The sequence below is a fragment of the Strix aluco genome, chromosome 23 (assembly GCF_031877795.1).
Source record: "Strix aluco isolate bStrAlu1 chromosome 23, bStrAlu1.hap1, whole genome shotgun sequence".
NCBI lineage: Eukaryota > Metazoa > Chordata > Aves > Strigiformes > Strigidae > Strix > Strix aluco.
In genome coordinates, this window is record NC_133953.1 from 8629614 (window position 1) to 8644442 (window position 14829).

Sequence of the window (14829 nt, forward strand, 5' to 3'; positions counted from 1 at the left end):
TTTTTTTGTAGTTCCTTTTGTTTGCAAGGAGCGGCTCCTTGTCCCCCACCCTGGACGTGCCCCGCCACGCATCACAAAGGGCCACCTGTGATGTCACAGCCACCAGTGCCTCCTAGTGCAGCGTTGTGCTGGCACGGACAGTGCTGGGGAGAGACGGGCTCTGACCGCAGCAGCACTGCCCTGGCACAGGGACATCGCTTCCCAGCCTCGGCAGGCTTTGCGGGGCCTTGCTCTTCCCCTTGCCGAGCACTTGCGCAGCACAAGTGTCTGCCTGGCCGCAGCACGATGGGCCAGCTGACCTCCTGCTTCTCCTGGTGCGTACCCGCTCCATCTCTGTGGCACCAGGCACGGCCGGTTCCCGGCAGAGCCCCGTGTCTTATGTCCACACTGTGTCCTTCACAGGGGCAGCTCTGGTGGCAGCCAGCTCGGTGTCCTCGTGTCCCAGTGGCATCCCGAGCTGCTCCACTGCGACTGCGTGGAGGTGACCTGGCGTGGGAGGACGAGGAGGAGACACCTCCTGCTTTTCCAAGACACCCTTGCTATTGCCAAGCGCAGGTAAGAGGAGAAGATGGCAGTAATCTTTCTTCCAACTCCTGCCTCCAATACCAGCCCTCAGGAGACATCTTGCAAAGCCCTCTCAGGCTTGCCTTGGGTCCAGTGTCCAAGAACATCCCAGGGAGGTTTCCTCGGAAGGGTCAGGCGGACAGAAACCGGGGCTGTAAGAGTCAGGGTGTCTCCCCGGCAAGGATGTTGCCGATTTGTGCGACCAGCAACTCTGAGCCACCCTTCCCAGGGCTCTGTCTGGGTGTAGAGGCTCTCCCAAGGAGGATTGCCATAGTTGCCCCCCCCCAGAAGGCAACCTCACCATCAGCCCCCGCTCTTCCTGGCTGCAGATGTGGCACCAGCTTCCGGCTGCAGCACAGGGTGCGTCTCAGCGAGCTGTGGGTGCTGTGCAGTGAGAAGGCGGCATGCGGGTCTGCACAAGAAGAGACAGCGTTGGGCCTGGACTGCTGCAGGACCCTCATCCTCGTCTGGTCCAGCAGCTTCCGCGTGGTCACTTTCTGGTGAGTCGCAGTGATGTGTCACCCAGGCGTTGGGCTGTCTGGGCCAGTGCTCTCCCTCAGAGCCCAGCTGGCTCCTCAGGCTCGCGTCAAGGGGTGGGGGGGAAGCAGAGGCACTGCTTTGCTTGTGCAGCGTTTTTTGCAGCTCGGCTTATTTTCTGAGCTGGCCCTCTGCCCTCTGGACACAGCCCTTGCACAAGCTGTGCACTGTCAAAGGGGTGAGGCTTGGCGTGGGATGAGGGGGGACTGTGTGTAGTCAGTCGATCCCATTTGGTCCCAGGAAGCCCCAGGTGCAGTTCTGGCAGAGACGGGCTGTCGCTCCCCACTCTGGAGAAGCCCCGTGTCTGCGACAGTGCTCCCAAAGGGGATCCCAAAGGCTGCAGAGTTCAGGATCAAAAGCGACTCCTGGAGAGGCCTCCTTGGCTTTGCCCTTCTATGTTCTCCATCTGTCCAGGAGAGCAGAAAGACTTGCTTTTTCCTCCTCCCCTGCTCAGGCCCTGTCAGTCCCTAAGCCCCTGGGCGCAGTGGGAGCCTCTTTTTGGGAAGGCCCAAGAACAAGGGGAGAGCTGCTTTTTGGCCAGGTCTTGCTGGTGTCGGAGTGGCCTGAGGTCCTGGTCCCTGCCTCCCGCCCCCCTCCCGGCTTCTCTGGAGAGGAACAGCCCTGCTCTCGGTGTGCTCCCTCTGCTGGGACTGGAGCACAGCTGCAGAAAGGGGCCCTCGGGAGTGGGGGGGAAGCAGAGGCATCAGCCTGATGCCTTCTGCTTCTGCTAGAAATCTGCTTCGCACCTTGAGAAGCGAATCTGACCCCAGATGTCTGAGTTTTCCCACTGCGGGGGGGGCGGGGGGGGAAACAGCCCGACCCCTGGCTGGTGGCAGAGGGGTGTGATACTGGTTCTCCTGTCGCTGCAGCTCGCAAGAGAGGAAAGAGCTCTGGCTGGACGCCATCCTCAGGTAAGCCCCGCTGCAGTAGCAAACCTCTGGCGCCAGCGTGGCAGTCGGTGGGATGCTCCAGCTCAGCTGAAAGGCAGCTCGAGAGCTGGGGGAGAGGTACCCCCACTGCTGGGGCAGCGGTGGGTCAGCGCTGGCCGAGTTGCTCAGCCTTGCGTTGGTAAAGTAACACCGAGCCGATCTGGCTGCCACCACCTGCTCCTTCTGTGCCTGGACTTCTTCTGATGTAAACGGTGCTGGAGGGGCGGGCAGGGGAGAGAGCAAAGCTGGGTTCAGTGATACAGAGCTCTTCCTTTGTCCATTCCCTGTGCACAGGCAGAGGAGCAGAGCCCAGGAACTGCAGGTGACCACATTGCCCTCCATTCATCTCCTCGTGAACGTCTTGGGCCTTAGTGGATCTGTAAGTGTCTTTGTCGTTCCAGCTGGGTCAAGGGAGTGACTCTGCTTTCTAGCACGGACCGTCAGAGGAGTTTCTCCCACTTGGCTTTTGTTCTCTTTTCTAGCCGGTGACGTTAACTGCCCAGACCATCGAGGCTTTGGTTCAGTGCCAGGCAAAAGTAAGCAGTGGCTACGTTTCGCTACCTTGGCATTGTGTATGGGTGGGAGAGGCCCTAGGAGAGGAAGGTCGGCCTTTCTGGGATGGGAAGCCATCAAGACACAGGCCTCTTTCTCCCTGGAGGAGTTGGGGCGGAAATCTCCCGTGCCGGGGTGGGGAGCACAGAGGGGCAGCCTGTGTTCCCTGTGCTCGCTCCGGTGCCCTGTGCCCGGCTGTGCCTGTTCCGGACCACACGGCTGCCGAGAAGGGTGCTGGGGCAGGGCCCTGTGGGGCAGGTCCCGAGGAGCAGGGTGCAGCACAGGCCTTGGGAGCAAACACCCCCATGGGGCACAGAGCCCACGACTCCCTCCTGGGGATCAGGGCCCTGAACTGCAAGTCTGTGGGCTGAGAGGCGATCATCTTCATTTACCTTTGGGCAGGAGGAGTACCGCTTACATACGGAAAGTAATCTGGGATGGATTTTTTTTTTTTTTTCCCCCTCTCATCACTATCCCACATCACTGTCCTCAGACTCCAAGGCACGGAGAAGACCTCAGGACAGCCCTGGCCGAGCAGCAAGTGCGGGAGCAGCTGGAGCCAAAAGCATCTGAGCCTGAGGAGGGCAGAGCACACGCTGGTGTGCAGACAGGTAGAATGCTGTAAAGGTCTTAATTTCATGTCCAGCTCAAAGCCAAGTGATCCAGGTACAGCTGGAACAGGCAGTTCATGGTGCAGTTGGGAGCATCCCCTTGGGTGGTGGTTCTCTAGCCGTTGCCCTTATCACATCTTGGAATTCACCGCTTTGAATATTAACAGGGTGAATTAGGGTGACCTTTTCCAGAGGTTAATTGACCTTTCTTGAGGTTTCAGTGCACATCCTGGCTTGTGTGCCTCAGTGCCCTTCTCCGTTGGCACAGCATTTCACCCAGAACCAGGTGGTCTGCGGTGGAAGTTTTGTTCTCTTACCGCCTGACTAATGCAGATTGTGTTGCGTTCTCTGTAGCCCTTCTTTTCTGAGCAAGGTCTCTCAGCTCTCCTGTAGGAGACAGGTACAATTCAGACCAAGTGCCCACATTTCAGATGTGCTGTCACCTCCAGGGCTCTTCTGGCAGGGGTAGGAAGAGAACGTGCGTGTTCTTCACGGTAAGATCCAGTGCAGTGCTCTGGGCTGCGGCATCTGACATCTGCTGAGTGACGCCTGCTGCCAGGAGTCCTTCCCGAGGAGGGCAGCAGGGCTTGCAGAGCACACGGCGTCAGAGGGTCGACAATCACAACCATCTCCCTCTTCAGTTGGGGTGTAGGGTTTTGCCATCTTACTTCACAGGAGTCATTCTGCGGCACAGTCTTGGGATGTAGTTTGTCCTACTGAATCAACAGGCAGAGTCATGAGTCTTAACGCTCAACAGACCCCAACACGTGTCATTCCTTATGCCTTTGCTTTCCAGAGTTGTGTTCTGATGAGCCTGGGGCCCACGGAATAAAGGTGGAGATGGTGTGTCAGGCAGACGTGCACCTTGAGCGACCACCCTCTTTGCTCTGCAGCCTGGCAGAAGAAGGAGGAGCCGTGGCCAGGCAAGCTGAAGGAGGAGAGGTATGAGGCAAAGCCAGGCTCTCAAACGCTGTAGCAAAACGACCCATATCTGCAGTTGCTAGGGCAAAACGGAGGCGGCAGACTGCTTGCTTTGAAGCAGCTGTGCTCTGGGACTTTGCCTTGTTAGATGGCTCATCAAGAGGACAAGCCTGAGAGCAAGCTTTTTCTGTACCTCGTACAGTTGTGAGTCAAGCAGTTAGCTTAGCCGTGTTCACGATGGTAACAGCCTAAACAAATACTTGCAAGGCTCTGAAATGCAAAAAGTCCTCCTCCTACCTTATAACCTAAGTAGCAGCGCAATGCAGCCGTGATTTCCAAGCAGTCAATGGATGACAGGAGTAATTCCCCATCAGCAGTAAGCTGGAAATGTAAACCTATATTATTCATTGTAACTCAACCTTACACATTTGTTTTTTCACTCTTGCCTTATAAGGATATAACAGGAGATCCTGTTTGTTACAACAAACAGGGTAGAAAATAGGAATGCTGGACAGTGCAGAAAATCCTGGACCACCTTCCGCTTGCCCCACGGCTACCTGTCACCTTCATTTGCAGTCCCAGTAAAGCCACGTCTCTGGAGATCAGGGCATGCTGAGGCAGCAGGAAAGGCTTAGTCTGGCCGGTCCCAAGACACTTGCCTTTCAGATTTAACGAAAAGAAAGCCGGTACCTCGAGGAGGAAGTTCCCCTCCAGCCTGTGGGGTTTTGCTGCTGCCCAGGCTGAATGCGCGCCTGCTTTCCAGCACTTTCTCCTGTGAATGCTTTTTGCGGAAGTAGAGGCTGGAGTGACCAGATGCGGCGTATACTCATGTCCTCGGTCGTTGTGGTGTTTGAGTCGTTCTTCCAGATCAGAGAAGTGGCAGCTGAAGTCTGAATATTTGACAGGTGGCATTCTCTTGGCAGGAACCGTGCGAAGGCCGGCACACACCACCGCTGCAGGCCCAGGAGGAGCCCTCCGCGCAGTCGGCACCGTGGGCATTTGATGAGCAGGTCTTGGTTGAGCTTTTTGAGTCGGCCTTGCACATCGCTAGTGAGAGCGACTGTTGTAATTGACCCCACTGAGAGAGGTTTGTGTTATTTTTTCTTTTTCATATGTGAATGTAGCAATGTAGCAGGCTGAATAGCCATAAAACAGACTTGACAGTCTGGGGCTGGGGTCAGGGCCCAGGCAAGGCCTGGCAGCGGGTGCCCAGGCTGGGCTTGGCAGAGCCTCTCCGCTTCAGGAGGGCTGGGGGCACCGCTCTGGCCTCTCCCACCCTGCACCTGGGGGCCATGCCCGTGACCTTCCTGCTTCCCCTTACAGCCTCCAGTGACAGCTCAGAGCTCGCTGGCCCTGGCACTGGTAGCCGGTCAGGATCAGGGTCGTCCCACGGCTCGCCAGTGCTTGAGGGCAGCAGCAGATCCAGCCCACCTGGGCCTGACCATACACCACGCCGCTCCCGGGTGGAACGTCGGGCCCAGACGCCCTACCGCCGGCCCAGAAGGCGCCGGGAGAGGAGCCGCATGCCAGCACCAAGTGCTGAGAGCAGCACCCCCGGCCAGGTGGCCCTGGGGCTGTCCCACGGCTCCCCAGTACCGGAGAGCAGCAGCCCCAGCACCGCCAGCCAGCTGCCATCGGAGTCCTCCTGCCCCTCTCCAGCGCTCGAGAGTGGCAGCCGCTCCAGCCCCCGTGGGCCCGCGCGGATGAAGGACTGCTCCCGAGTGGAACGTCGGGCTCAGAATCCTTACAGCCGGCCCGGACGCAGATGCGGGACCAGCCGTGCGCCGTCCCCGCGTGCTGGCCCTGATTCCCTTCCACCGGCACAATAAAGCTGGCCGTTAATCTCTGCCCTGGGAGATTCCACGCTCATTTGTCAGCTTCCTCCTCCTCTCCCTTTCTCGAGGGGCAGCGTTAGGGGCTGGGCCCAGAGGGTTTTCTTCCCCCGGGGCCTGGCAGCCCCTTGCCCAGCCCTCCCTCCTTGCGAGCTGGCCTTGGCCGGCTGCCCAGCGCCATGGCCGTGTGCTTCGGGCCTCGCTGGCCCCCAGCCGGCTCAGTCTCCCCAGGGAAAGTTCACACCAGTGGCAAAGCTACTTTTCTTTACAAGTTCCGCTCAGTGTCACGGCTGGAGTTGTGACATGGTAGATCGTCTCGCAACAGTAGCCGAAGGGCGTTCCCATCGCCCAGTTCCAGGTCCTATTGCCCACCCTGATTGCTGCTGTACCAGACCCATCCAAACACACCATCAGCTCAGGCCACACAGAAGGTCCTAGGAAGGAATGTTGTCCCCGGCCTTCACCAGCCCTTGGCAGCCTGTTCAGCCCAAGAGCAAACCTGGGGCTCTGCGCTTGCTCAGCTTCACTCCCAAACAGGTGCAGAATCCCGAAAAACTAGTAAAATATTTGGAAAAGGTATGCTGTCACCCAGGTAATTCCAGAGAGACACAGCTCACTGCAACGTGCTGGGGCCTGGCCCGTGCCTACCGACTCAGTGTGCAGAGGTGAAAGGCATCCAGCTGGCCTTGGCTATCGCTGAGCGAGAAAGGTGGCCAGTGCTCTGTCTCTGCACTGACTCATGGGTGGTGGCAAATGCGCTGTGGGGGTGGTTACAGCAGTGGAAACGGAGCAACTGGCAGCGCAGAGGCAAACCCCTCTGGGCTGCTGAATGAGGGCGAGATATTGCTGCTGGGGTAGAGAACCTGGCTGTGAACCGCTTAGTGCTGAAGGACTCTGCCCAATGCATTGGTTGTTAATTTTTAGTTTTTCTTTTATATTTAAGCCCAAACGTGGGTTTAATCCGCCTCAAGGAGGACCATAAAAATGCCCCCGTAGCAGGAAACAGAGCCTAGCCTGCCCAGGAGACCTCTCGAGCCTTTGGTTTAACACTCTGCCCATCTGCAGAGAGACAGCAACACCAGCTGCAGGTAGGCTACAGCAGGCACCTCGAGGGGCAGCTGCGGCCCTGGGACACGGGGAACAGGGGGCACGTTGTGCAGAAACTCTTTAGCTCTCACTTGGGGAAGGCCTTCCCGCGTGACCTGCTGCGTATCGGAGGCTGTGGGCAGTGGATCAAGCTCAGGCCTCAACTCCCTCAGTGTCTCTTTCTCCATCCCAGCCTGTTCCCCAGGGCGTTCCCAGCCCTTCAGGATCACCAGCACTCACCCCCACACCCCTCCACAGCCAGCCCCTCTCTCTCCCAGGCTAAAGGCGCCCTTGTGTCCTGGCTGGCCAAACCATAGTGCCCTCCTGCTCCCCAGCAAGACGGGCAGCATGCAGAGAGGGAAATGCTCGCTGCAGGCAGCTCGCTACGTATGTGAGCAGCCAGCCCCTTGCACCCACTTCTCAGTCACGCCAGCACCAGAAAATACCAGCAGCCAAAACATCTTCCCTCTGCTACTCCAGCCCTGCAAGGTCACTCTTGCTCCTGTTCTTCATTTTCTTCTTTCTTTTCACGCCCTGTCCTGGGCTGGAATGGCAAAACCGCGTTGCATTTGGGTGAGAATATGTCTGTGAGCAAACTGGCTGTGAGGACGGAGGCAGCAGCGCTGCATTCCCGCGCCACCTCTCCCCATCAGCCCCTGCCGAGGCTTTCGGCAGAGACCCCCTTCCCCCTGCCCTCGCTGAGCTCCTGCAGTTCTCTGCCGTAGCCTGTGGCGGATTTCCTTGCAGGGACGTCGCCGTGCTCGTCACATCACAGGCTGTCCCAGCTGATGCGTGGCTGGCACATCCCTCCCGTGAGCTTTACCCACATCCCAACACGCTGCAGGGATGAAATGCTCTTTATTTTTCGAGTGATCAGACCGCAGAGGTCTGACAAAACTTCCCGGGGGTGTCAGTGCCACGAGTTCCCTTTCCTTTCCCGACTCCCCGACGGGCCCTGCACAGGCTCTTCTGCTGGGCCTTGCCTAGCTCCTCACAGGCAGAGCCCGGCCGGTGCCTGGCCTGGGGCTGCTCCAGCTCCCGGCATCCCTCTGCTCTCCAGCTCCCCGGGCCCCGCACACAGGCCCTGCTGGCGCCGCACCCACAGCCCTTCCTGCAGGGCCGCTCGCCCGCCTCTGCCCCCGGTCAGGCCCGTGCCCGGCATCGGGGTTTGCAGAGCGTGCGCTGGGGCTGCGTTGGCCCTTTTCTTGGCCAAAAACGCTTCGTGTGACTGAAATCCGGCCAGCACAGCGCATTTCCCGGCTGGAGGCGGCTGCACTGGAACCTTCCTCTGGGGCCTGAGGGAGGGGGTCGGTTGGGGGCGGGAATGGCGCCCAGAGGGGCTGCTGGCCCCGCCCCCTCCCCTCCAGCTGCCAATGGGGCTGCTGGCCCCGCCCCCTCCCTTCAGGCTGCCAATGGAGCTGCTGGCCCCGCCCCCTCCCCTCAGGCTGCCGATCTGCAGTGGCAGAGGTGGAGGCAGCAGCCGCGGAGGTGCCCCCCCCCCGGGGCCCGGGCCGAGGCCTGGGCCCGGCGGGTGGGGGCCAAGACGCTGAGCCCCGGGCCCCGGCGGGGGGAGCGGAGCGGAGCGGCTCTCTCGGTGCCGGCACTGGCAAACCAGCCGCCTTTGCCGGGCAGAAGCTGCGTCCCGGCCCCGGGCCGAGAGCCGCCCCCCGCCCTGCCGCCCCCACAGCCCCGGCGCCGGGAGCGGGGGAACTGCCCCCCCCCCCCCCCCGCGCCCGGCGCCCTCCGAGGGAGCGAAGCGCCGCTCCGTCCTGTCCCCGCCCTCCGCCAGCCGCCGCCGCCTCCGGCCCCCCCGTGGGGACCCCCGGGAGGGGGGAGCCTCGCCCGGCCCCTGCGAGGGAGCAGCCGCTCTGAGTGAGTACAGCGGGACCCTGGAACGGCGGCAGTTTGGGAGGGGAAAGGGAAAAAAAAACCGAAAAGCGTCTTCCCCCCCCCCTCGGGCTGTCCGGTGGCTCTTGGTGCTGAATTCCCGGGGGAAGCTGAAATAGCGGCCCGGGGGAAGCAGCGATTTGGTTTTTTCCTCACCACACGAGCAGTCTCTCTCTCTCTCATGGCTGCTATTTTCTTCACACATTACACAACCCCCCAAAGGGACCCCTTACACTTACTACCCACACAACATAAAATGACAAATACTACAAACATCAGAACACCATTAAGAGCATATAAAGCCATTGCTTGTTGATTATGTGGTGTATCCAGAGAATTCCCCCTTCTTTGTTTTTAAATCAAGGCCCTTAGTATACAAGTTAGTCCTTTTAGGATCACAGCGTCAGCACCTTCTGTAAAAATGCTGCTTTTGGTGTTCAGGGGAAGCCGGGACGGACGAGCGTGCGCCTCGGCCGCAGGCGGTCACTCCGCGGCGGGGGGAGCTCGGGGAGGCCCAGGGCCGCCGCCACCAACTCCGCGCTTGCAGGTGGGGGGGCGCGAATGCTGAGTACAGCCATGAGCGATTGCCTCCAGTATACGTGTTGTGAGTTTTTGAGTCCGTCCTCGTTAATGCTTTTCTGTAGTTCTTTAATAACAGAAAAATGCAGTCCTTCCCAACGTGGCTGACGTCCCGGCTCATAAATTACAGAAGCAACAATCTTTCTCGCCACGTCCATATCCCCTTGCGCCAAGGCTTCTTGCCTCTCTTTTACCCACGAATCATCCCCAAGTAAGGGAGGACACAGGCCAGGGTCTCTTTTAGGATTTACAGGGTCAGGGTCTAAAAGACTGTCACAGCCAAAAGACCCAGCATATAAAGCTTGCCGCAGGGGTTCAGAACATGTGTCCTCGCCCTCTGTGTCCTCAGATAAATCTATCAGTAAATGTCTCAATGCTTTGGGGCGTGCCGGCGACTTGGGAGAGTCCCCATCAGAGTCCTCATCGGCAGGTAGTGGACATGTGGAAGGGGCTCGCAGCTTTTCTGGGGGTGTCTCAGCCACAACTGTAGGATCCGCCTGAGACTTGGATCCACTCGGTGACGTGGCATCGGCTGCAGCTACTGCAGCAGTCCGATCACTTTTTAGCTGTTTCAGGGAATGGACAGTCTGGTGTGCAGAGGGTACTGGCCCAAATCTGTCTGACGTGGGAGGAGAGAGCTCTTTGGCCAAGCTGTCTTACCGAAAATCTGGAATAAAGAACTTATCAACACCAATTTGATGCAGATAAGCAGACACTTCTTTATTGACGGCCGGACGCGCAGGGGAGTGTTCTCACCAACAGCGCGCACCAAGCACTAAAATCACACATCTTATATAGAACTTACTCATATTCAATTTCCAAGGACACAGTTTCATACACAAACATAATTCCCAAGGACTCAGTTTCCTTGGCAGGTACTTGTAAGCTGTTACGGTTGTTTCCCCCAGTTCCCATTAATCCCAGACTTTGACAACTACTTGCATTCTCCTGGTCCTGTATATATATTATAAATCAACTTACAAATCAGTTTGTCTTTGGTTACCTAGGTTCCAAACGTTTCTACTAGATGATTACGACCAATCTCTTTGGCCTTGGTATGGGGCTGTATAGGGGATTTTTAAAGTAGCAGCCGGTTGCTAATATAAACTACAACAAATAAAAAATTTTTACTAAATAAAATTTTTACTAAATATTATTTATGATTCTATATTTCTGTTAAATCAAACACAATTACTTCTACTTATTGGTAAATTGACAAAAGCTGGATACCTCTCCCCAAGGATGCAGCGCCACTCAGGCACGCACCCACTGCTCGGCCAGCAGGAGCTGCCAGCACCTGCCGCAGGCTGTGTCTGCTGCCAGCAGCACCCTCTCCATCATCTGCACAAGAGGGGGCACCATCTTCTCTGGTCCTCAGCAAGCGGGCCACAGCAGCAGAGGCAGAGAGCCAGGTGCCTGCCCCACACAGCCCTGCAGCCTATGACACAGCTGTGCAGGACACAATCCAGGCCAAGGCTGTGGCTGTGGTGCAGGGACCTGGCCAGCAGCTGGTGGAAGAGCGGACCCTGGCACACAGTGTGAATGCGGCAATGGTAGTGCCTTCTGCATCGCCTCAAAACCCTCCGGCAGAGGCTGGCACACCCCACCTTGCCCCGACAGCGCACAACAAAGGAGATGCAGCGGCTTCTCCCTTGGTTCACAACTCAGGCCGGCGGCACTGTGAGTACAGGGACTGGCCGTGTCCCGGCCAGCCCTCCCTGGGGGAAGCCCTGGGTGTCGGGGGGCAGGCGGGAGCTTGCCCGTTGCCTGCCCTGCCCTGCAGCTGCAGCTTCTCTTCACCCGCAGGCATCGCTGCCCTCCCGCATGCCCTGGCTCGAAGGCGACGGCCCTCCCTCTTCAGGAGGGCGCTCAAGGCTCTGCGCAGGGCTTTCTGCTGCCGTACCTGCACGACAGCACAGGAAGAGGATTAGCTCCCCGCTGCCAGCGCCAGGTGGTCCCCCGGAGATGGCAGGGGGCCCTGAGCCAGCGTGGCGTCCAGAGGGAGCAACCCGCGAGGGATGGCCGCATGGGCGTGCGTGCACCTCGGGCACTCAGCTGCCCTGAGGACACGGTGCTGCCAGCCGCCGCTCGACGGCCATGGACTTTTTCTGAGCAATAAAAGATGACAGTTTCCCCCCCAACGTTCGTCTGTGCCTGGTCCATCTCGGGAGAAAGACGTGTGCAGGCAAGGCCCGTGCGGGCAGGCAGAGCTGGAGAGCCCCCGTGCTCCCTGCAGGCCGCGCAGAGCCCATGCCCTCGGTCTCTGCCTGTGCCTCCGGCGCTCCAGCTCCCGCCCAGCCGAGGCATCCGCTGGCCTTGCTCCACGGTGCCCGTGTTCGGAGCCAACCTCTGTCCTCGGGGTGTCCCGGCATTGGTTGGTGTGTTGGGTTTGTGTGTGTGTGTTTTGGTAGCAGGGGAGGGGCTACAGCGGTGGGTGGCCCCTGTGAGAGAACTCCTTTATCTTTTCCATCCTTTGTGTGGGCCCTAGTTACTTTTAGGTGCTCTTGAGTGGCTTCTCAATTATGCCAGTTGTCAGGAGCCCATTCTTCGGAGAAGCTGAGCCTCTCATTCACTCCATGGCTCCGTAAATAATCAGTGATACTACTTGTCATCCTGCCAACTATGCCCTTTTGTCAGGGATGGAGTGATGGAATTCACTTGTAAGAGAGAAGTGGCAATACGCTGACTGACATAAAATAGCGCTTTAACAAAGTTTGAGGGTAAATGCGACAGTGGTTTAACAAGCCAGATCTGGTGGCAAGGTTCACTTGATATTTAGTGCATTGAGGACAGAGTCGGACAAAACTGTCAGGGAGACCCTCCCGTTGAGTCATGAGGTTCAGAAAGGACACCCTTAGAAGACTCCTCCTCAGAGAGGAGTCTAGGTGCGGCTGGATCCACTCCTGTTGCAGTTAGCTCTGCCTCATTAAACCTGCCTCTCCACATGTCAGTGGCACTCAGGTCGCAGGGGCTAATAGTGCAGGAGGTTAAAACCTTCTCGGGGACATCAGCACAAACACCAATGTGGTGGATACAAAATGTCCGTTTATTAAACTGTCTATCTTACCTATATACCTTCACTAAGCACCTCCTTCGTGGGTGTGCCCCTAACATTACAAGCCTATCCATCACCTTACCTCGTAACAAGGGAGGGCTACAGCTATTCCTTCCGTACATCGCGAGATCTTCCGAACGCCGCTCCCTACACACTCCTAGTCCCAGACTTGGTCAGCAGTTGATGTCTAAAGAATTATGTATGTGTGCACTCCCATCTTTTACATTACTTTGCTAAGATTTCAAAGTTTCAGCATGCTTATTCCCCATTCACTTACCGAGTACACCTGGTGCAATAAGAATTCTCTCAACCTCGAGGAGTAACCTTGAGAGGCGTCCCTACTCAAGGGGAGATCCTGGTGTGCAGCCCGCTGCCGTGCTGAGAGCTCAACGGGCCCTGGGCTGTCCACTATTTATGGAGTGAGATGATCGACTTACAGTCATATTTGCATACCAGCCATATTTTGATTGGCACATGCTCAACTAGCCCTGAAGCTGTTGAGTTTTATGGCCTTTGTGTATTGTGTTGTTATTCCAGAGTCTCTCTGAAACCAGGTACAGCCTTTGGTGGCTATTGCTTTAAGAAGAGAGGTTTGAGGGGAGTACGCCACCTCAGCTCCTTAGGCAGGAAATGATCTGTTTGCCAAGCAACAAACTCACAGACACAGATTAAATGTCCCTGAGTACAGGAACACTGGAAGGTTTTTCTTATGCTATTGCAGAGAACTTCAATGATAGTAGAATCAGGAGTATGTTCCTTTATATTTTAAGCAAGAACAATTCTAGGAATAGACTCAAAATGTCCAGTTTTAACATTAAACTTTATCCATCTTATTTGATCTGACTTGCTTTTTCATTTGTCCCCTGATTCTTTTCCCTGACTTCCTTTGTCCTCTGATGCTTTTCATGCTTTCACTCTGGCCTCAGCCTTTGTATTGATTTGTCACACTTCTGTGTGTTTGGGCTCTGTTTTGCTTCTTGCTCAAAGAACCTTCATTTTGACCTAGAAGGGAGGGAGGAGAATGAGGAGAGGTTTCCTTTCAGTTTTAAAAACTTAACTGACAGGAGACCTGAGAACTTCAAACAAGCCTCTTTTACCATTCTTTGCAGTTAGTTGTCTTCTGATCTCACACTACCGATCTCTTTTTCCCTCCTCCTTTTTTTCCTCTGTGTATGTATATCAGATGGATGAAGAATCTGTCTTACTCCTTATCTGTCATTACTCCATTTTCCTGAAAGCACTTCATTTTTGGTTTTGAGGAGTGCAATAACAAGTACTTTGTGTATGACAGCCCTTTTCTTTGGGTTACACAAAGTTTCCCAGAGGACCGAAGGAAGTAATAAGAATAATCTTTGTACCCTTTTCACTGTGAAATCCCAGTTATTCTTTCCTCCACCCTGATGACATGTTTGAAATTGCTGTTTCTGAAGCAACTTACCAAGTTAAAATACCAAGTAAATCCTGACATAGGGAAGGGTCTCTCCATTCAACTCCATTGGTGTTAATTGAGACCATCTAGGCCACTTTTTATCACTTACCTGCTGTTCATGTCAAACAGGGCCAGATGCATTAATTTTACAGTTAACGATATTTAATTTTTTAGCTTTATAGAGAACAATATTGTGCTGTTTCAGTATCAGAATATTTACTTGTAGAAACATTGATGTGTTTATGATCTTACCAGTGAATTGGTACCAAAACCCAAGCTAGCCATTACACCTAAAGGTTGATTAAGAGCTGTTATTTTGTTAAATACCAGCAGGTTTTCACAGACAGAAAATTAACTCTTAGGGGAGCAGAGCTCTGCTACATAGTTAAATAGCACTTAGATATGTTGTGTCATTCGTTATATAACAACAACAACAACAACAAGACACCAAATGTTTAATTTTCTTGGAAAACAAACACTAAGATAATTGGAACTTGATATATTGTTGGTGTAAGTAGAGGAGCTATTATCTAAAGACATAAAACTTGTATTTTTCACACTCCAAAATAGTTGTGGGTTTGTTGGGGGTTTTGGGGGGATTTTTTTTTTGTTGTTGTCTTTTTACTTGCATTATGGCTTTATACTTCACTAACTAGACACACAGTAGAGCTGGTAGAACCAGCTTCTCCCCCTGTCCCCCTTTTATAATCTTCTTTTTAAAAATAATGAAATAGTCTGCATGGGATAAATTACTCCAAAATTAAGTTATGTAACATGTATCTTTTTTTTTTTTTTTTTTGAAACATACAGTAGAAAAAGTCAAATAGTTTTTCTTTATTTACATTTA

The 14829-nt window shown here is 55.3% G+C and overlaps 1 protein-coding gene across 1 annotated transcript; it reads left to right on the forward strand.

Moving 5' to 3' along the window:
* Positions 1-876: 876 nt before the first annotated feature.
* On the forward strand, positions 877-5701 carry LOC141933883 (uncharacterized). The gene is made up of 7 exons (XM_074848984.1): positions 877-1064; positions 1971-2012; positions 2513-2566; positions 3076-3193; positions 3990-4135; positions 5038-5201; positions 5438-5701. Exons 1-6 carry the CDS (start codon positions 969-971, stop codon positions 5185-5187), a joined length of 606 nt encoding a protein of 201 aa, XP_074705085.1. The 5' UTR covers positions 877-968; the 3' UTR covers positions 5188-5201; positions 5438-5701.
* The last annotated feature ends 9128 nt before the right edge of the window (positions 5702-14829 follow it).

Bases quoted from the DNA above. Each gene is read 5' to 3' on its own strand.
- LOC141933883 (XM_074848984.1), top strand. From the start codon at position 969: ATGCGGGTCTGCACAAGAAGAGACAGCGTTGGGCCTGGACTGCTGCAG. The intron at 1,065-1,970 runs GTGAGTCGCAGT...CTGTCGCTGCAG, and splicing joins TTCCGCGTGGTCACTTTCTG to CTCGCAAGAGAGGAAAGAGC. The intron at 4,136-5,037 runs GTATGAGGCAAA...TTCTCTTGGCAG, and splicing joins GGCAAGCTGAAGGAGGAGAG to GAACCGTGCGAAGGCCGGCA.